The 21,482-nt window shown below is 51.6% G+C and overlaps 1 protein-coding gene across 5 annotated transcripts in view; it reads right to left on the reverse strand.

Moving 5' to 3' along the window:
* Window positions 1–21,482, reverse strand: part of MYLK (myosin light chain kinase) — a 291,028-nt gene that overhangs the window by 39,221 nt on the left and 230,325 nt on the right. For all 5 annotated transcript variants that reach the window (XM_066347834.1, XM_066347833.1, XM_066347832.1 and 2 more), the window contains 7 exons: window positions 18,340–18,390; window positions 17,492–17,619; window positions 15,665–15,818; window positions 9,874–10,176; window positions 2,794–2,826; window positions 2,604–2,697; window positions 664–867 (listed from right to left, as the gene is read on the reverse strand). In XM_066347834.1, coding sequence (XP_066203931.1) covers window positions 664–867; window positions 2,604–2,697; window positions 2,794–2,826; window positions 9,874–10,176; window positions 15,665–15,818; window positions 17,492–17,619; window positions 18,340–18,390 — 967 coding nt within the window. The remainder of the gene's footprint in view (window positions 1–663; window positions 868–2,603; window positions 2,698–2,793; window positions 2,827–9,873; window positions 10,177–15,664; window positions 15,819–17,491; window positions 17,620–18,339; window positions 18,391–21,482) is intronic.

Consider the following 21,482-nt stretch of genomic DNA (forward strand, 5'->3'; position numbering starts at 1 on the left):
AGGACACCTGGCTTACTGACAGCAGTATGTACACTGTGTGTGTTCGCACGCATGTGTGTGGTGTGTGTGCACGCAGCAGCTCAGAGGAAGAGGTGGAGGAGTGGGACGGGAGAGACTGGAGAAGGGAAGCCTTGGCTGCAGGTCGTCTGACCCGGCCCCCCCGACTGCGCACAACTGAGCACAGAACGCGCTATTCTCAGCGAGTGAGAAGTCGTGAGAGTGCCAGGGGCGTGGACCCGGGCATGCAGAGCTCAGCAAGAGGACGGAAGCAAGGGCCATACTCCGACACTCTGAGCCCCAGCCTGGGCTCCCTTCTCCTCCACGGGCTGGTCAGGAAGCTGCTCTGTCCCTCCCCTTCTGCTCTGAGGCCACCGCTAGATCAGAACGCCCTGAATGAGGGCCTTTCACAGGGCCATGCGGGCAGAGAGGGGACTGGGGCCCACATCTGCTGTGGAAGTGAGCAGGGGCTACTGGTCAGTGGGTCAGGCCCGGTGCTATGCACAGAGCTGTGCTGAGTGGTCAGCACCTGGCCATGCGGGCTGCTGAGGGTCCTGCCTATCACACCCGTGCCTGCAGCAGAGGGGCCAGGGTGGGACAGTGGGAACCCACGTGAGGGGACTCCCAAGACCACAGGCCCTCGGCTGTGGGTGGCAGGCTACTCACATTTCCAGGACCATGACGACGTTGGCCTTCTCCTCGAAGGCGTCCACGCACTGGACCAGCTTGGGGTGGTGCAGGCAGTTCATGATGCTGATCTCCTCCCGGATGTTCTCTTTCTCTTTGGCCGAATATGCTTTGAAGAATTTTCCTGCCCAGATTTTTCCAGTTTTCTTTTCTACAAGCCGGAAGACCTGTCCAAATTTCCCACTGCCAATAAAGGAGGAGAGAAAAGGCAGGTCAGCCAAGCTTTCCGCTGAAAGGGGTTGGCAAATGATGGCCAGTGGGACAACGCTGGCCTCTCTGCTTTTATAAAGTTCTATGAAACACAGTTATGCCCATTTGTGTGCATATTGTCTATGGCTGCTTTGTGCCTGGATGGGCAGGGGAGGAGTTGCAACATAGACTGTATGTCCCACAGAATCTAAAATATCCACTATTTGACCCTTTATAGAAAATGTTTGCCAGCCTGCTCTAAATAAAAAAAGTACATTTTTTTCCCCCTTTTATTCTTTTCCAAGTGAGAGGAAGGGAGACAGACAGATTCCTGCATGCTCCCTGACTGAGATCCACCTGGCAACCCCTGTCTGGGGCCGATGCTCTGCCCATCTAGGGCCATGGCTCTATTCAATGCGCCTGAGGTGGAGGCTCCACAGAGCTATCCTCAGTGCCTGGGGCCGATGAGTGCAAACCAATCGAACCATAGCTGCAGGAGAGGAAGAGAGACAGAGAGAGAAAAGGAGGAGGGGTCGCTTCTCCTGTGTGCCCTGACTGGGAATCGAGACCAGGACATCCACAGAGCAGGCCAATGCTCTACCACTGAGCCAACTGGCCAGGGCTAGTGCATTTCTAGTACTGCAGACCTACTCTCTCTTTACCACTTGTCAGCCTCAGCCTGCTGGTCCCACACCCCCACCCAAACACTGGCCAGTCCTGCTGCTGTTGTTTCAGGACCGTCATCGCCTTGGTGAGGCCCCACGCTCGGCTGATGGGCCTGTGAAGTCAGGCTGAGGAAGTCTTCCCCAACAGAGGATGTCTGAGCGGCTACCGTCCTCCCACATCACTCTTTAGCACTGTCCCCTGGAGAGCCCCGGGGGGGCTGCTGGCAGCTGTGGGAGGGGCTGTGGCGGCTGTGGGAGGGGCTGTGGTGGCTGTGGGAGGGGCTGTGGTGGCTGTGGGAGGGGCTGTGGTGGCTGTGGGAGGGGCTTCTGCCATCTGTGGGAGGGGCTGTGGCAGCTGTGGGAGGGGCTGTGGCGGCTGTGGGAGGGGCTGTGGCGGCTGTGGGAGGGGCTGTGGCTGCTGTGACACCGCTCCCGTGGCTGGTGCGGCCCCTTGTGTAGACTGTTGTGAGGTGGGGGCTAGAGACTGAGCCCACTCCTTTCTCTCCCACCCCCAAGCTCCTCCACCGGCAGTGTCGAGCGGGAGACAGGCAGCCTGGGTGCTGCTGCTGGCGGGACAACCTGGCTGTGACGAAGGCTCAGGGCTGGGTCCACACCACAGGGAGGTTCAGGGTGAAGACTGTGGACTGAGTTCATAAGGTGAGCCATGGTGTGCATTTCAAGGGTATGTGTTTTACTGAAGTTGTAAAACTAGAATGGCTGGACAGTGAGCACTGCATCAGGCCTGCCTGCCTTCTGGGGTCAAACGGAAGGGTCACAGGACAGTTGCTCTGGACCCAGGGCCCTCAGTTCAGTCCTGTGTGGAGAACCGAGACACAGAAAAGGAAGGGCTTGCCCCAGCCTCTCCCAGACCACCTGCACGGCTCCTACGGGAGCCCTGGTGGGCGATGCCTGCTGGGTGCTTGCCAAATCCTCTGATTCGGCAGGACGTCAGTGTGGAGAGCTGGCAAACCCAGGAAAGAACAGGCAGACAAGGCATGGAACTCAGCTGTGGGGTCTGTGCCAGCTTCACGTTGGGGCCCGAAGGGTGAGTCCCACTCCACTTACGATCCTAGTCTCTCTTCGATGTTGTAGAGGTCGGACACTTTTTGTTCGGTATTGACTGTCACAGTCCGGTAATCGACTTCAGGCTCCTTCTCATCTGCAGGGTGGAGATCAGGTGGGTGTGAGGCATCAGATCCCTTGCTTGCCCCCTCCACCCCTGGAGCCCCTCCGAGGACAGATGGCCAGCACTCACCGTCATCTGACACCTCCACTTCATCCTTCGGCTCTGGGGGCAGACAGGGAAGGGCAGAGAGCACGGGCTGATTAGCACTGAGGGCTCACTGAGACCAACACCTGCTGGGGGCCTGTCAGGTCTCAGCCCTCCCAGCACAAGACCACCACCCAGAGCTCCGGGCCGCCACGTACTCGGTCAGTTCACACCGTGGCAGGGCCGTGTGCACACCAGCAGAACCTGGCCTCCTTCGCCCCACAGCCCCCTCCTCCAGCTCCGGTCTCCTCCCTCCTCCCTCCCCATGTGCTTCCCCAGACACACCCTTCTCCACATCTCTTCTAAAAGTGCCTCTGACTTTCAGAACCTATACACGGTCATGACAGTCCCTTTCTGCTCTGACTCAAAAGCCAGCAACTGATGATCGCTACTCATGTCAAATCCACTTATCCATTTACTGAACGTTTTAACAAAATTCCAGCCATGTACTGAGTCTCTAGCCATTTATTGTGAGTACACAAAACACACAGAGGCATCACATCCTCTTTCTTGGAGCTCAGAACTTAGTTGGAGAGGCAAAAACACATTTACTTAAAATACTCTTGACAAGTGGGGTATAATCAAGCACAAGATGTCACAGCACACAGTGGAAGGCGACACAAAATGGGGCAATTATTAAGTCAGAGCAATTACTCTGAAAAGAAGTAGCCCTTGGGCTGTGACTTAAAGGAGATAATGGAACACAATGAACCCACAGGTGTTTGTGAGGCATGGGAGGAGGGACATAGCGGTCCACGCTGGCTACAGCATGGCTCTGTCGGGAGTGACCAGGGTGGGAGGGCACGAGCAGGAGTCCAGCAGAACACAGCCACAGCAGAACTCCAGGCCCCCCTTTGCCTTGGCATAGGTTTGTGCCCGGAAGGCCAGTCTGGCTTCTTGACCTTGGCCAAATGCCTTTCCCTTTCTGGGCCTCCCTCTGTTTCCTCAACTGTAAAAGGAAGGAGTCCTATTTTAGGTGATTTCTGGGGTCCCTGGTCAGCTCTAGACATCATGCTCTGTAACGTGCTTTGCGCTCCCGGCCGTGATGTGGGCTGTGCTCTGGCTGACAGGTGGGGCCAAGGGAGGTTCCTGGGGAGACAGAAAAAGACTTGAGAGAACTTAGGGAGGAAGTTCCCGGAGTTGAAAGGTGTAGATGTGGGCGCGCACGTGTGTGAACAAGACCTGGGGAAAGGGTGTGATCTGCTGAAGCTCCCTGAGGAGCAAGACTGAGGAAGGAGGGCACAGCATGTGGAGGATCTGTCTCGAGGAGGAAGGGGGCGGACGGTGCAGGGCTGGTCAGACGCTGCCTCGCTGGGACGGGCTGCGTGTGAACGCGCTGAGCTCCTGTGCTTCGCAGGCTGCACGTCAGCAGCGGAGCTGTGGGTTTCAGGAGGACGTGCAGCTCAGATACGGACAGTGGGAGCCTCTCCACTAGGCTGAGGGCAGAACACATTACTAAAACTGGAGCAAACAATCTGAAAAAAGTAACCTGTTTCCTTATACAAAATAAGTTCCCCTGGCTGTGAAACAGTTTTGAGGGAGTTCGTAAATATGTGTCGAAGAGCAAGAGAGGCTATAATTTGTTCAGAGTTCTTAAAACACTGTTGATAAAGTGTAGTTCAAAAAGCCTAAACATGAGCAGCAACACGAGGAATATTTTGCCCCAGAAAGGAAAATGCCATGAAAACATAAAAACGGGGAAGATAGACGGGCCTCTCATACTAATGGAGGGGTTTCAGAGACTCTGTCAGGATGGGAGCGGAATGGATCAAGTCTGCCACGTCAGCCACTGGACAGTTGAGAGTCACACTGTCAAATCCAGAGATGACCACAGGCAGCAAGAGCAGCACCCCTGGAAGGCAGCGCTGAGTCGTGTGTTTGGGTGATGAGCCCTCAGGCATCAGCTAACACCCAGGCAGGAGAGCCCCGTCCTCAGCTCTGGCTGTGCCAGCAGGGTGCCCTCAGGGGCGATGTGCCCTGGCCACAGACAGACAGTATTACTCTGCCCTCAGGGTGCCCTCAGGGGCGATGTGCCCTGGCCACAGACAGACAGTATTACTCTGCCCTCAGGGTGCCCTCAGGGGCGATGTGCCCTGGCCACAGACAGACAGTATTACTCTGCCCTCAGGGTGCCCTCAGGGGCGATGTGCCCTGGCCACAGACAGACAGTATTACTCTGCCCTCAGCAGAGCCTGGGCTCATCTGCTTCTGGAACTCTGGCTGTTAGCACAGAGATGGAGCAGGGGTGGGGGAACGTGTGGAGGGCCACTACAAGGAAGAGCTATCCTCTGAGGACGATCAGAAAAGGTTAGGCCTCTCTGGTTGGGAAAAATGTCTAAATCAGACATGATTTGAAAAAAAATCACAACTGCCAAGGGTGAGATTAGGGTTATGGACTTTCACCACCAATGAACACTGCAGCTTAAGAGGACAGTTAGTGCTGTATCTCACCTGGGAGGGAGGCTGCAGGCATATGGAACTCCTGTCTCAACAGAATAAGTAGGTTCAACAATGGAAATTTCAAATAGAGCTTTAAGGGCAGCAAGAGATTCAAATCAACTCAGCAATCATTCACTGAGCATCTGTGGATGCCAGTCATTGGACTGGGACTTAGACACAAACTACAAACAACACGGTCTCAGTGTGAGGGAGCCATTGTCCGGACCTATCTGAGACCCGGGCTGGCCTGCTGAGGCAGCTCCTGTCTTTCTCCTCCAGTGCCACCTGTCCTGCTGTGAATGAGCTGCAGGGTTTTGGCCCGGCATCTTTCGGAGGAACCGTCTGCACTTCCCTCGTGGAGCAACAGCGGTGCTGGGAGCTTCGAGGGCGCTCCGCTGACCGGTCCCCTGGGGCACTTCCCAGCTAGCCCTGAATAGGGCATGCGGTTAGAGAACTGGCCTTCCCAATCCCTTTGGCGCCAGTTGGAAAATGAAGAGCTAGTGTTCTCGTCCTCATCACAAATGCCACACCTGCCCCTCACCGCCTGCCTCTCTCCTTGGAGATCAAGACCCAGAATGCTTTCCTGATATGTTAACTGTGGGGACCTGGGTCGTTCTCAGGGAATCTACCCCCTTTCCGGCTCTCCGTGTCTAACCTCTCCTCTGTGTGACACTCAGGTCAAGGCTCCAGGCTGAGCCGGTTCCTCGCCTCCCCTCCCTTCTCGTCCTGCTGCCGTTCTATTCGAAGGGATGCTGGGAGGGTGGGGGGCAGGAGAGGAGCTGGGGCGAGACCACAGTCCATTAGCCACGCTCTTCAAGCACAAAGCGTTGCAGTAACGAGAGATGACCACTCTGTTTCCATCTCTCCTCTAAGGAAGGAGCTAAATTGCAGTAGGTGAGACTTCAATAAAACATTTTTAAAATCTTCTATTCAGAAAGAGCTATGTAGTCTAAGAGCTAAATGGAAAAACTACTTGCACATTGGTTCTCAGATAGTTCTGCGGACAGACGAGCCTCACTGCCTTGGGGGGGTGCTCACTGCCTTGGGGGGGTGCTCACTGCCTTGGGGGGTGCTCACTGCCTTGGGGGGGTGCTCACTGCCTTGGGGGGGTGCTCACTGCCTTGTGGGGGTGCTCACTGCCTTGGGGGGTGCTCACTGCCTTGGGGGGGTGCTCACTGCCTTGGGGGTGTGTGCCTGGGAGAGGACCAATGAGCGCTCAGGACCCTCAAGGCACTTGTCTAAACAGCCCTGGTCAGAGAGGCCACTTTCAGGCCGAGGGCTATTTTACACTCATCGGTCACTAGAGGGCACCCTACGGCCTGGGAGGGCCTCTGTGGGCCCACATCGCTGTCATCTAGGACAGGGTGAGCAAGCAGCACGGTGAGCTGCCCAACTCTGCCCCAATCCTTTACTTTACCACAGCTGTCATCTAACCACTGCTGTACACCAGAAGAAATTCAGCTTGGAGCAAGGACAGAGCGGAGTTCAGAGTTAGAGCTGAGCAGCGTGGCAGTGGGAGCTAGACGGGGCTGGGAGGGACCAGGCAGGGGCTCTGTTTACTCAGTTCTGGGAAGACAGGGAGGGGAGCTGTTGAATTAGGGGTCCTAGCTGCAGAAACAGTTCTGGCCTAAGGAGGATACTGGAGCTGGGTGGGGCCCCGTGCTCTGTCCTCCACCACACCCCCAGCGGAGGGGGGGGACACGCTGGGTGCGTGAGTGCAGAGTGAGGCCTGGGGGCAGCAGGTGGAACAGGGAGGGCAGGATGAAGCCGAGACCTGACTGCACAGGCAGAGGCAGGAGGGGCAGGGGCGGCCGTGGGAAAGGTGACGGCCAACATTACTGGGCGCAGTGGAGGGAGGGTTAACCAGCACTGCCTTTTTGATGACTACCATACCCCACTGGTTCCACAGGTGACCTACCATAATCATCTATCCCATTCCTCCCCAGTGTGCACACACACATGTGCACACATACACACTTCTCTGAGAGCCACTGCACTTTTAAAGTAGAGAGAAATGACCCACTCAGGTTATAGCTAACTGGCATCTGAGCAGTCCACAGAGGGATTCACTCAGGACCCTCACCCCCCCACCCACCCACCCTCCCACAGGCCTCGTGCTGGCCAACTGTTCTGCCCCCGCTTCCCCCCTGGGTAACCCAGCTAGGCCTGGGGGTGGGAGCGCTTCCTGGCTGGAAGCCCTGGGTGGCCTGGAGCTCTCCTCTGCATTGCAGGCGATTTCAACATTTCCTTTTGTCTGTTCCCAGCCAGGAGCGGCCCCAGGAGGAGTCTGAGGACCACGAGGGGCTTTAGCTGGCCCCGGGGAAGAAGGGAGAGGCCACCTGCTCAGAGCCAAAAGACCCAGTGACACCTCCCTGTGGACTCTCCCTACAGCCCTGGAAGCCTCAGCCTGGCCTCCTGGGAGCCACACCTTCGCATCTCCAGTGGTCTCTGTCCTGTGTGGAGTTCATCACAGATTCTAGTTTCACCTGGTCTATGCCGTAAAGGACCAAGAAGCTTTCCTTTCCGGCCAATGAACATCTCCTCACGGCAATGCTGTCCTTCTCCCCGTCACTTTCCAAGTAGCTTCACCCCTCTAAACCCCATCTCCCCTCCTATAAAACGGGGTAATGACAGAATCTACTTCACTGAGTTAGATGTATGAAACGATTCATGTGAAATGCTTAACATATTGGCATATAGCAAGTGCTTATATTTATAACGAGTCATTAAACTTCTAAATGGCTCTTGAATTTGTGTTCAGTTACCCAAGCCAGGAACTGGGAGTCTTTTAAACTCTTTTGATTTTCCCCTCAACTTCCCACCCCAAAAGTCATCAAGAAAGGTTGATTCTGCCTCCTGAGGCTTTAGTTCATGCCCTACCATCTCCCTCCAGGACTGCACCACAGAAAACCAAGTGGTGTCTCACTGACCCAGCCTCCCCCTCCCCCACTCCATGCTTCCTGAACTTTCACACACTCACAAGTCCATGATGGTGGTGGGAGGAGTGGGTGATGAAGGGTCAGAAGAGACCAGGGGAGTGGAGGGCTGAGAATCTGTACTTCCAACAAGCTCCCACATCCCCAGACTGCTGGTCCAGACCACACTTTGAGTAGCAAAGCTCTACTCTTCCTCTAACTCACCTTCTACAAAACTAGACTTGTGGTGGTGATCACGCAGTGTATACAGATGTCGAATTATAATGCTGTACACAGTAAGAGAACTTAAAAAATAATCTCCCAGAAAAGGTGACATTTCAAAAGACTGAGGAACACATGTGTCTGTGTATTCCTGGCATCTGTGTGCTACTTGAAACAAATATTAGGTTGCATTAAAACAAACAAACACAGAATGACCAGGCAGTGGCGCAGTGGATAGAGTGTCAGAAGGGGATGCAGAAGACCCAGGTTCGAAATCCAGAGGTTGCCAGCTTGAGCATGGGCTCACCAGCTTGAGCGCAGGATCGCTGGCTTGAGTGTGGGATCACAGACATGACCCCATGGTTGCTGGCTTGAGCCCGAAGGCTGCTGGCTTGAAGCCTAAGGTCGCTGGCTTGAAGCCCAAGGTCACTAGCTTGAGGCCAAGGTCACTGGCTTGAGCAAGAGGTCACTCACTCTGCTGAAGCCCCCCCAGTCAAGGCACATATGAGAGCAATCAATGAACAACTAAGGAGCTGCAATGAAGAATTGATGCTTCTCTCGCCTGACCTGTGGTGGCGCAGTGGATAAAGCGTCGACCTGGAAATGCTGAGGTCGCCGGTTAGAAACCCTGGGCTTGCCTGGTCAAGGCACATATGGGAGTTGATGCTTCCAGCTCCTCCCCCCCTTCTCTCTCTCTATCTCTCCTCTCTCTCTCTCTCTCTGTCTCTCCCTCTCCTCTCCTTATTAAAAATGAATAATAATAAAAAAAGAATTGATGCTTCTCATCAATGCTTTCTCCCTTCCTGTCTGTCTGTCCCTGTTTGTCCCTCTCTCTGTCTTTCTCTCTGTCTCTCTTGCTAAAAAAACCCCAAACAAACAAAAACAACAGATCTAATCAGATCAATCTCCTGACTGAAGATCTCTGATGAACGTCACAATTTGACCTACATGACCCTCCTGTTCCTGCCAGCTTTTGTCAGCCCTGGCCACACACAAGCTTCTCAAAACCCGGCGCATTTCCATTGCTTTGTACCTTTGCTCACGCTGTTTCCTCTGTGAGAAACGCCCCTCCTTATCTACCTGTCTCTTAGAAGCACATTTGCTTTTCCAAGACTCACTGTGTCACCTCCTCTAGAAAGTCTTCCTCACCCTCCACAGCAACATTATTCACGCTTTCCGCAGTCTCTCCTTCGTGATTTGTTCATACTACCTGAGCTCAGCCTTCCAGACTGTGCTCCCAATTAACACACCATCACCCCCTGGTGGCAGTGTGCCAAAATTGCTGGTTCAGTGGGTTTTGAAAGGTGGTATGTACTTCTTTTAAAGTGTGGATCAGCATCACACCCTTGGAAATCAAGATCCAAAAAAACTCTGCCTGTCACCATAGATGTCTTCCCAGTTCCTCTGTACCTCCCAGTCAGGTTTCTACCTACACAAGGCAGTTCATGCACATTTATTTCCAGCCAGTGATGAAGTGGAGGCAGCTTACCCTCAGGTTTCTCTCCCACCGCTGTGAGCTCAGACTCCTGGCTCGGCTCGCTGGTTCCGTACACGTTGATCGCGCGCACGCGGAATTTATAGTCTCGGTCGGGCAGCAGGTCCTGCACGTTAAATGAGGTGCTGCGGCACGTGGCCAGTTCCTTCCACGTCCTGTCCACAGAGTCCCAGATCTCGACACTGTAGGACTGCACAGCACTGCCCCCATCATACGAGGAACCATACCAGGACAGGGTCAGTGAGGAGCTCCGGATATCAGAGGCGCAAGGCGTGCCGGCTGGAGGGTCTGGCTTGTCTGGGGATAGAGAAGCACAATATCACCCAAGTCCTCAGAATTGCAGGGAAGGAAGGTTTTTGAGTTATGTTTTATGTGAGGGAGAAGCCTGGAGAACTCAGGCTGATCCGGCACTGGTTCCCTCTGCACAGTCACAGCCATGCACAAATCCACACAGAAGAAAGCCCTACAAATACCTATCTGCTCGGAGAAAACTCTTTTCTTTTGGCTAGTTTTCCAGTTTACAAGTCATGATTTCCTGTACTTGTCCCGCTCATAAACTATTTCTCAGGGTAAACAGATCTAGGAAGCTGCACAGAAGGCGTGGACTGCTTCCCTCAATAATGTTTTGAGAGTGAGTTTGAGCGTGTGTGTGTGTGTGTGTGTGTGTGTGTGTGTGTGTCCGTCAGGGCCTAGGCCAGTGACCTGGGACACAACTACGGGTCAGACCCCAGTTTCTCCGAGACTGGGAAACGCCCGCCCTGCTGAGCACCAGTGTGCACAGTGAGCTCTGAAGCCAGAGTTGCAGGTCTGAACATAGTTCTGATCCCACTCACTATTTGTTAATGGGCCTCAGTTTCCTTGTCTGTAAAATGTGGATAATTGATAGCACTCGGATCACAAGGTGGTTATGAGAAATTCTTAGAAAAGTGGCTGGGTTGAGTAGCCACTACTGTCATCATTATTATGAGAATTCATCTTCTGACTTTATAATACATTAAAAGTTACTCCTACCCTATCTCTTTTATTCTCATAGGACTGGTGTAAAATGAGGTAAAGGATTTCAAAAGCAAACCACAGTAGCAAATCACAACCCCCCGACTAAGGGCCGAAAAATGAGCTGAGGACACAAGACGTGGTCCCTGTGGCTGGCTGCCTGCCCACTCAGACCCGTGGCGCTGAGAACCGGCGAGGCTGCCAGCTCCAAGGCCCATCACTGTAGCCAACACTTTAATGAGGTTCTTGAGGCTTTGCTGATTTTGTCAGTTGCTCATTGGAATAAAATTTTCCTATTTTTCAGATTTAGTGTCTGCAGGTGGTTGGTTTAGTTACAAATGTCAGTAGTTAGTAACCCTTCATCCCCCCAAGGCAGTTTGAGGTGCAGAGCTCCCAAAACTAACAAATAAAACCACACTTTTATGCTATGTGAATTTATAAACTATGTGAACGCTAGCAAATTCCTTCATTATCAAGAATAGTTCATCTTTTCATTTGGAAACATGGCGCTACTATATTCGTTCCTTTTAGGAGTTTTGCAAGAATCAAGCAAGCAAACCTAGATAAAGTACTTGACTTCTAGTCTCCCACCCCTCAGCCAGGCAGGAAGCCCAGAGCGAGGTCCTGCAGACGGCCCTGTGCACACGGGGAAAGCATTCCGCCGCTGTGTGCATGTTGTAAACACACACACATACGTGCATATACGCAGTCATCCTCTCTCCCACCGCCAAGCCCTGCGGCCTCCCCATTCCAGCCAAGAACGCGGCCTGGAAGCCATCCCCCCCCCCAGCCCGAGCCGGGGCCTCGCCCAGCAGTGATTCTGGGACCGTGACAGAGCCACTTTGTGCAGTCACTCTGGGGCCTCCTGTGATGGAACCACTTTCACTGTTGTTAAATATGTTCTCTTAGAAAAACTGTTTGTTCTGAAAGATATATTGGTCCTTTTAGAAATATTTCTGGTGTTGGCCAAGAGGTTTATTACTCTAAACTGTCTTAGACGCAAGTGGACCAAGTCCTCTCAAGATCAGGCTAAAAAAGTAAAAAAGCCTAAAGGGGACGAAAGACAGATGCACCGCTTCCCTCAGAGAAGCTGCGGGAGGACGTCTGGTGGGGCCCGTTCAGCTGCAGCGCACCCACGGGCTAAGCTTCTCCCCTCTGCTCTGGGCGAGAAGAGAAGACTGAGAAGTGTGTACTGTAGGAGAGGAGCTATTTGTACCTCACTCTGCTCAGATGTCTCCTGACTGAGAGAGAAACGACAAATGACACGTCACCCCTTGGGGTACAGGAGAAGAGGCAAACATTGGAGGGTTGGGGGCTTTAATTCCAAGGAATGTGAATTAAGGAGTTCAGAAAAGTCCCACGTCTGAAGAGGTCTGAGACTGGAAGCCCCTCTCCCGTCAGGGTCATGGGCTACCTTGGATGCTTTCTGTTTTTCACAACGTGCGAAGCCCCGTGCAGAGGGGGACTCGCCAGGGCTGAGAACCCTCAGAACAGAGGCCTGTGATCCTGCCCTCCGCACTACAGACACAGCCACACTCGGCCCAGAGGGGACACTGGGCATGGCCCGGTGAAGGGGAGGCAGGCTCAGTGTCCAGGGCACAGAGCTCCCCGGCTCCTGGGAACTTTCCCATGGCTCCCTGGAGGCTTGTCTAACTCCAGGGTTTTCTGTACAGTAAACGTTCTCATTCCTGAGAAAACGGAGGATCTCAACGCTAACGCTTCCCACTTGAGAGCCATTCTGGCGGGCTCTCCCTGCCTGTGTGTCTGAAGCTGATCTGTGGCTCTGCCTAATCCGGCCTGACCTCCCTCCAGCGCACCTCAGCAGTCCCTTACATCCTGTATAGAACGACATGGGCTGCAAGGGCTCCCCGGTCGTCTACCTGGATAATCCTGCCCTTGGCCACTGGGAAGCGAAGGCACTTTGCTGACCAAAGATACCCAGCCAGCCTATGGCAGAGGCAAAAGGAGATTCCAGAAAATCTTCAGGCTTCACTCCAGAGGCCTGTTATTTTCCAGGCTATCGGGTAGAATCAGATCAAGAACACATCTTGCTTAAATGCAAGCCAAGCATTAGGAAGGGAAATCTCCTGCCCTTAAATCTCCTGCGAGTTCCAGGCTCAGATAGTCATTGGGGATTACTGGGTATCTGGGGTCCTCTCTACTTTGCTTTCTTCTTTAAAAATATGCAAAGTGGCTTGTTTTCCTCTTGCTGGACCAGTTAGAGGAAGGAATTCATCTGGGCCGGCTGCTCCGCCTGCCCAGCGGCACCCCCACCCGCCAGCACTCCTCTGAGGTCGGCCGGAGGTGCGGGCAGCGGCAGAGGGCCTCTGAGTTTCACAAATCCCTGCACTGCCTTCTAACCTAGAGTAATCACGAGCCTTTAAAACAGCTAAACACCACATTTAAGCTAACCAAGAGAAGGGCTAATTTTTATTATCATTTATAAAACAGGAGTCACAGCCTCTCTGAGAATAAAGGGGTACTTTATAGAACATACAAGAGGAGCTGTTCATTGCTGACAAGCAGAGTGGTGGAAACCAACCTTATTTAGCTGTTCTGTACATGGACGCTTCCCAAGTGCATGAAAATGCCCAGAGTAAGCCAAACAATCCTGTTTCATCTCATTTACATTTTACATCTAGCTAATCAACCCTGATCAGATAATACACAGATGTCCTTAGAGACACACAGGTAAATCTGGGCTTAATCCAGGTTTACTTTGGACTAATTCTAAATCCACAGGCTCTGAATGAATGTGGCTTTGCTGTTTGCATCAACGTGAGTCCTCACTTTATTGAGCAAGTCTATTCTTAGCTTTACGAGGGGGAGGCAGACAGAAAGCCCGCTCCTCTCCATTCCATTCCCCTCCCAGGACGGCATTTAGCATGCTGCTCCTGCCAGCTGGCGGGCAGCCACGCCAAGGCCCTGTCAGTGCTGGCCGAGGAGAATAAGAAACTAAACCATAAAAGGCCAGAACTCAGCCCGTGCAGGGCTGAGGGAGGAGGGGAGTGTGTGGCACCAAGCAGCAAGCAGCGCTGGCCTGAGTGGGGGCCGGGGCACTGCTCACAGAGGAGCGGTTCAAAGGCGTGGACCCCAAGTCCCCTGAGCAGGAACAGATGGGAGAGAACACTGAGAACAGCGGGAAACAGCGCTTGCTCATGGGTGAGGGCAGGGGTGAACCAGTACTGCAGGTGCCGGTGTGAAGGCAAAGGCTGACCTGATCACCAGCACCAACCCCCTGAAGCCCCGCCCCAATGTTCCTGACTCCACGGGGAAACTATTGAAACAAGCATCTGGAATCAACAAAGAGAAAAGTGAGAAAAGGGGCCTCTTGTCCTTTATAGATAAGAAACCTATTCTCTAACTCCCTGGCACATTCTTCCCAGATTTAAAACTCCTGACCTAAGAAAACAAAAGAAAGATCAGATAATGAACACAAGGTCAAAGGCTTTCATGTGCAAAATGTATGAAGGCCCGCAAAAGTACAAAGACACGGCCTGCTAATCCATCATCCCGCTTTGTCACCTGTTGTTCCTTTTCTGTCCTGAGCACCTGCCACGTGGGCAGGAGGGGGGGACAATGAACTGAGCATGACCGGTAGTGGGAGACCCATTAGAAAGCTAGCCGAGTGTTTCAGGAGAGACGACAACATCATGAATAACTCAGTGAGTGGCATGAAGGCATGAAGAGGAAACAGTGAAACAGCCTGGAGACACTCAACTCAATACTGGGAAATAGAGGATTTAAACAGAGGAGTGGATTTAGGATGATGGGGTCTTGGAGATCTCAGAAGGGTGACCCCAGCAGACGTGTGGGGTGTGGGGTCTGCAGGAAGCTGAAGGGTGCCTGGAGTGAGGAGCAGAATCAGAGTAGAGATGGTCCCCTTTCAGAGGGACTGGCATGAAGAGAGAGCAGGAAGAGATGGCAGGTGGCTAGAGCGAGACAAGACACAGCAGGAGCCACACACGCCTGTGCGTTTGGCTAAGATGGGGGAGCCCTGGTGACATTCATGGGAGAAGCAGAGGAGCAGCTGGAGAGAAGACAGAAGGCGGGAGTGGCACTCCAAGAGCCTGGGATTCAGAGTGCAGGGGGAGGAAGCAGCGTCAGGGAGAGAAGGTGGGCCCCACCCACAGCCACACAGGTAGTCAGCGTGGGACAGATCAGAGATTCTCTTAGGTGTGGGGCCGTGAAATTGAGTAAGGTCATGGTCACGCCTGATACGTCCTAATTCTCAGAGAAGCTTCAGGCCATGGCCTGCAGGCTGGTAAGCTATCAGAGAGTGGGAGAGGCACTGACCAGCACGATGCCTTGGCCAAGCCTGGATCTTGGCAGAGTCCAGACTGAGCCTGCGGACTGATGTCATCCTCCTGCCCTCCAAATCAGATGGAGCAGTGACGTCAGAAGGCAGCACTGATTCAAGGTGAAGATTTCAAGGGGACTGGGTTGGGGGGAGGGCGGTGGCCCAGAGAGGGGCCAGGGAGTTCCAGGTGCCTGCAGGAGAGGGCCTGGAGAACAGACTCTCCAAAGGGTAGAAGCCAGGAGGGCTTCACAGGAAAAGGAAAGCACCGGAAGGGTGTGTGGGGGGTCTGGAGTCCCGGCAGGTGTAAAGCACAGCAACCGTGTGAGATCAGGGAGAGGGGCATAAAGTGGGAGAGTGGGAGGCTGTGGGCAGAGATGATGGGTGCAGAGGGCGCAGGTGCGCTGGGAGACGAGGCGCTGAGGTCTGGGGTCCTGCCTAGGGGCTCTCTGCCTCTCCTGTCCCCCCACTTCCAGGCCACCCGTCCAGACTCACCGACCACAGTCAGGTTGACCTGGGCCTGCCTGCTGCCCAGCTTGCTCTCCACAAGCAGCGTGTAGCAGCCGCAGTGCTCCTGGCGCGCGGCCAGGATGGTGAGCTTGCTGCCGCTCTCGCTGTTCTCCACCTTGATGAGCTCGCTCTCCTGGATCTGCAGGAGGGAGAGGGCAGCGCTGGAGGCTTGGGCCAGGGAGGGAGGGGGGAGCCGAGCCCACTCCCCACTCCAACGGGAGCAGCTGCAGGAGCCGTGTGCGGGGTCGGCCTCCCCCCGAGACCCCTCCTCTGCTGCATCCAGAGCCTCCTGTCCCTGAGGGGTCCAGATCTGGGGCAGGCACGGGGGTGCTGAGCAGGGGCGGGGGAGGAAGCCTGCTGCTGCTGCTCTAGACCGGACTGGCGGCCTCCACCCGCCTCTCTGGGACAGGGTGCTGGGGACTGAGGAGGTCACTGAGGAAGCCCAGCCCTCCAGGTTCCAACCCTCTTCAGTGCTGTGCTGTGAAAACCGCAGCCACTAGCCACATGTGGCTATTTAAACTTTAATTAAATGGAAACAACCCAAATATCCATCAACTAATGAATGGAAAAATATTATATGTTTAAAATGTGGTATATCCAGACAATGGAATATTATTTGATCATAAAAAATAATGGAGTGCTGGTTCAAGCTACAACCCAGAAAGCAGCTGATAGCTGCCAGGATCTGGGGGAAGGGCGGGAATGACGGCTAACGGGCCTGGGGTTTCTTGTGGGCTGATGATAATATTCTGGAATTAGATGAATTGTTACAGCTGTATAACCACATTCAAAGGGCGGGTTTAAGAGTGAATTTTATGGTATGTTAATTATATCTAAACACAGCTATTATAATTTTTAATTACTTAGAATTTAAAATTCAGCTCCTCAGTTACACTAGTCACAGTTCAGGTGCTTAAGAGCCACATGTGATTAGTGGCTACACACTGGGTAACCAATATGGAACATTCCCATCGCTACAGAAAGAGACAGAGCTGAGACTTGGCTCAGTGTCTCTGAGAGGGGACGAGAATCCGCCTGACTTCAGACAGCACATGCTTCAGGGTCGTAAAGGCCAGCTTCTCTTCTTCACCTTTTGAGACCAAACCTCCATCCCTTCCTGGTCCTCGTCTCTCATTTCTGGGCTTTGTGACACCTTGAATGGACTGGAAATAGAGCAACAGAGGGTTCAGAAGAAATCTTCACACGCTCTGCAGCTTCCAATCCAGCACCAGCCCACTGTTCCGGGCCTCTGCGATTCATGCAGTGTGCGCTCTGCAAGTTTCTTTAAAAGTTGCTTGTTCAGAATTTCAAACGTTTTCCTCATAGGACCATGATTATACATTGTAGCTTGATTTCTGGGCCAGTAAGTCAAAATTCTATTTAACGTACAATTTATGTATTCAATACTCAGATTTACTTCTATCCCTTCAGCACATGGGTAAGTGTGAGCTGTGACCTCAGATTGGGTTCCCGTGAGGCACGGAATAACAGAAAGCTTACAGGGCCCGAGAGGACATTCAGGTTAGACGTTCCATTTTCCTGACTTTGAGTAGAATTCTGGACTGAGATGTCAAATCAGGTGGGAACCAAAGGTGGTTTCTATTTCTTTCTTCATACTTTTTTTTATTATACAAATAGCCTAGAAAGCAGGTATTATTAGTGGACCTGGGAGAAAAGGTTATTTTAAGAACTCCTGTTTGAGGGGCGGGGAGACCCTGTGAGGAGGAGTGACGCTGTCTGTTAGAGCACTTCTTGTCCCTTTTGGCCCAGCGGCCATGTGGGTAGCTCTCGGGCCGCTCCCCTCTTACTGACCTGCTTCCGGAACTTCATCCAGGTGCAGGTGATGGGCGGGGTGCCTGTCACTTTCCCAAGCAGCTCCACCGACTCGCCGGCACGCACCTTCTGGTCCTCAGGAAACTGGATGATCTGAGGGGGCATGGCTGGAGAGGAGGAGGGCACAGTGAGTGGGGAGGGGGCTGCAGACGCCCTGAGCTCGTCTGATGCTGCTTCCACCCTGGTCTGCTGCTCCTGCCTCGCCTTCTGGAAGTTTCAGGGTAAAACTGCAGTGCTCACTGCTTCCGAACACCCGATGGACCCGTTAGGTTTGTTCATCTCTTTATTCTGATTCCCTCAGAAGCGGGTCCACACGACTTACACGGCATGATTTTCCATGCTGGTTGCTCTAGAACTTGTGCCATGCCCTAACGTTTTGAATCTACATCTCTCTCTTTTACCAAGTAAACAGTACTTCTCCTGTTAACCTCCAGGTCACCCTGGCTGAGAGGCTCGAGATGGTTCATGCTCCCAAACGTCTTTCAATGGAAAACAGATAAAGTCCCATGACAAGGACGTACAGAGCAGAGCATTAAAACAGCACAAAGCGGTTCGCCTCACAGGGGCAGAGGGTGAGGCAGAACTTTGCAGACGGGATAGGAGCGTCATTACCGAGACACTGTCCTTACAGGGGAAGCAGGAGAAAAGACAAGCAGGGAGAGGCGGGGGCCAAGCTGCGCAAAGACTCCAGGGGCAAGTTCAGCCTGAATTCTGCTTAGTGAGTGCGGGGTGTCCTGGGACCGCACACCCAGTGGTCAGCTGAGCAGCGCAGAGGAAAACGCCTCGTGGCAGATGACCCCTGCCCACATGCCGCTGGGACCAGTTACCTGCTTTCGAAGGCATCTTGGGAACAGGTTTCTTTTTCACAGTTGCATCACCTGAAACAAGGAAGTTCACAGGTTATTTTTCTGTCAGTTCTGCTGGTTCACAAAGCCCCTGAGTCCCAGGAGGGTGCAGTCCTGCCCACTGGCCCTTCAACTAGATCGAGCCCTCTCCTGTCATGTCTTTTCTGGAGGTCCTGCCGCCTCACACAGACAACCTCAGAACCAAATAAATCTGTTCTTGGAGGGCTCTTTGGAGGGGGTTGCAAAAGCCTTCATTGTGGGAAAAACTCCAAAACGCTTAAGCCTCCATTGTCCATTTTCATGAGGATAAGCCCAAACACACTAACTATTCTTTCACTCTAACTTTCAGGAAACTCAGAAAGGAAATTATGTCAGATAAACCAACTAAAATTAGTCTTTGGTGTGGATTCAAGGGTTCCTTTGGGTTACAGACGGTGGATTGGTGGCCTTCATGTTTTTAATCCTTGTTGAATGAGCGAGTGAATGAATGAACAAATGAATGAACTAACCCACTGTCTCCTCCAATCCTGCCAAGCAACTCACATAAAAAAATGAACCAAACAGAGCAGTTTTGCAGCACAAACCTATTTATACAGATAAACAACAATGTGGTAAATATGCAGAAATCGCCTCCACTAGCTTCGTGGCTTGTTTACATATTTCTTTCAGGCCTTGCTCAAAAGCTATCCAATCTATTTATCTAAGTGAAATGAAAATCGACACGCAAACAAATACCTAAATGTGAATGTTTGTAGTGGCTTTATTTATAATTTCCCCAAACTAGAAGTTATCCAAATATCCTCAGCTGGAGAATGGAAGAACTATGGTGCCTTTATGAAATGAAATACTATTCATCAATATAAAGAAACAAACTATAGATACATGACATGGATAAATCTCATCAGTGATTCATCTCTTCCGGTAAGAGAAACCAGAACCAAAAGCTACATACTGTGTAATTCTATTTCCACGACATTTTAGAAAACGCAAAACTACAGAGACAAAGAATAGATTAGTGGATAGGGAGGGGGCTGGCCATTAAGAGGCACCAGGACGGCTTTGATATTTTATCGTGGTGGTAGTTACATGACTACATGCATTTGTCAAGGCACTGTGCACTAGAATGGGTGAATCTTTATATTATATCTTAACACAAAAAATGGGGAAAAGTCACTTAACCAATGAGCTCTTCCCTAACCACTCTGCATCCAATACCAACCCTCCACCTTCAGCACTCTTATTATGCTCACTCCACTTTATTTTGCCCCATGGCACTTATCACTACATACAAACTATTTATTTACTTATTTTTCCCTTAGCCTCCCCTCAATGTATAATAAGCTGTATACCCAATGTGCCTGACACATAGTAGGCACTCCATAACTATTTATTGAATGAATGAGTAAGTTTATGTTAACAATTACTCTTCCATAAAGCTTTGCCTCTGTAGATTACAGAGAGGCAGTGCTGTGTCCTGGCTTGGACATGGAGTTGCTTTGTGACCATGCGTAAGGCAGCTAATTTATAGATTGCCAGTTATGCATCAGTGAAACGGGAAGAGTGCTGCTGCCCCCCATGAACCCCAAAAGGATGGTATAAGAGGCTGATCCCTGGCAGAAGCAGCAGAGCACAGAGCTGATGACTCCCAGGCACGTGGCTGAGCCCAGTGCGAGGCCTGCTTCCATCAAGTTCACCCTGGTTTGGGGCCATTATCGATCTAGCTGTCCAACTCATGAAAACTTAATGAGGCCCTACAAGGTGCCAGGCGAATGCCAATCAGTACAGACTCGTGGCCCGGGAACTGAGGAGAAAACCAAACAAATGTAGGAATCTTGTCCTTGAGAGCTTAAACATCAAGACTCGTTTTTTTCTTTTGGCATAAAGGACATTCATGGGACAACTGGAAAAACTTAACTAAGTCCAGGAAATTAGAGCAGTGGTAGTCAACCTGGTCCCTACCGCCCACTAGTGGGCATTCCAGCTTTCATGGAGGGAGGTAGCGGAGCAACCAAAGTATAAATAAAAAGATAGATTTAACTATAGTAAGTTGTTTTATTCTGCCAAACTTAGCGAAAATCCAACATAAAGTACTTGGTAAGTAATTATTATTATGTGCTTTAACTTGCTGTAACTCTGCTTTATAAATTTTATAAAGTAAAGTTACTTCCCTACTTTATAAATCACCATTACTGTGGAACTAACTGGTCGGCGGTTAGAAAATATTACTACTAACAGAGATACAAAAGTGGGCGGTAGGTATAAAAAGGTTGACTACCCCTGAATTAGATGATAGATGGCATTGTATTAATGTTAATTTTGTGTTTTGATCCCCAAATTATGCTTTCATAAGAGGTTGTGTTTTTAGGAAACATACACTGCAGAATTGAGTTGTAGAGAATAATGTACGTACAACTTACTTCCAAACTGCTCATAAAATGTGCATGGGGTGTGTGTGTGTGTGTGTGTGTGTGTGTGTGTGTGTGTGTGTGTGTGTGGTGTGTGTGTGTGGAGAGGCAGAGGGAAACATATGGAAAAAAAGAAAAAATGTTGATATTTGAAGAGTATACAAGATTTATTTGTACTATTTCCACAACTTTCCTTTAAGTCTGAAGTTATTTCACAATAAAAGTTAAATAGAAAGATTAGAGAATAAGTTTGCCCAGCCATCATGACACGGCTGTTCACACGAAAGCCGAGTCTGAGAGAGAGATCTTTGTCCTGAGTGATCAGGCGGTCCTCACACAGAGAGTATTCCAATTGGGTTAGAGGCCACCTGGAGATCCTACAACTCCTGGGGTACAAGGTACCCAATTGGGAGGTCCTGCCTTACAGAGGAAGGAACTGGTCACCCAGGTTCAGCTTTGGCTAATGCAGCAGAAAAGAAAGTATGAATAAGAGACAGAGGAAAAGGAAAGGAATGAGGGGTTAAACAAGAGGGAGGTACAAAAATTCTTTAGAGAATTCTTGCTTGGATGAATGGAGAAAAATATTGCTGGATTATGACACCTGGGAGTGAAGGATGAGTTTGGCTTGGTCCAAGTGAATGTGGTAGATGAAAAAATTTAATCTGTATGTAGGCAAACAGCCCAGGATCAGAACTCAGAGATCAGAGAGAGGTTGGTGGA

The sequence above is a fragment of the Saccopteryx leptura genome, chromosome 8 (assembly GCF_036850995.1).
Source record: "Saccopteryx leptura isolate mSacLep1 chromosome 8, mSacLep1_pri_phased_curated, whole genome shotgun sequence".
NCBI classification, from domain to species: domain Eukaryota; kingdom Metazoa; phylum Chordata; class Mammalia; order Chiroptera; family Emballonuridae; genus Saccopteryx; species Saccopteryx leptura.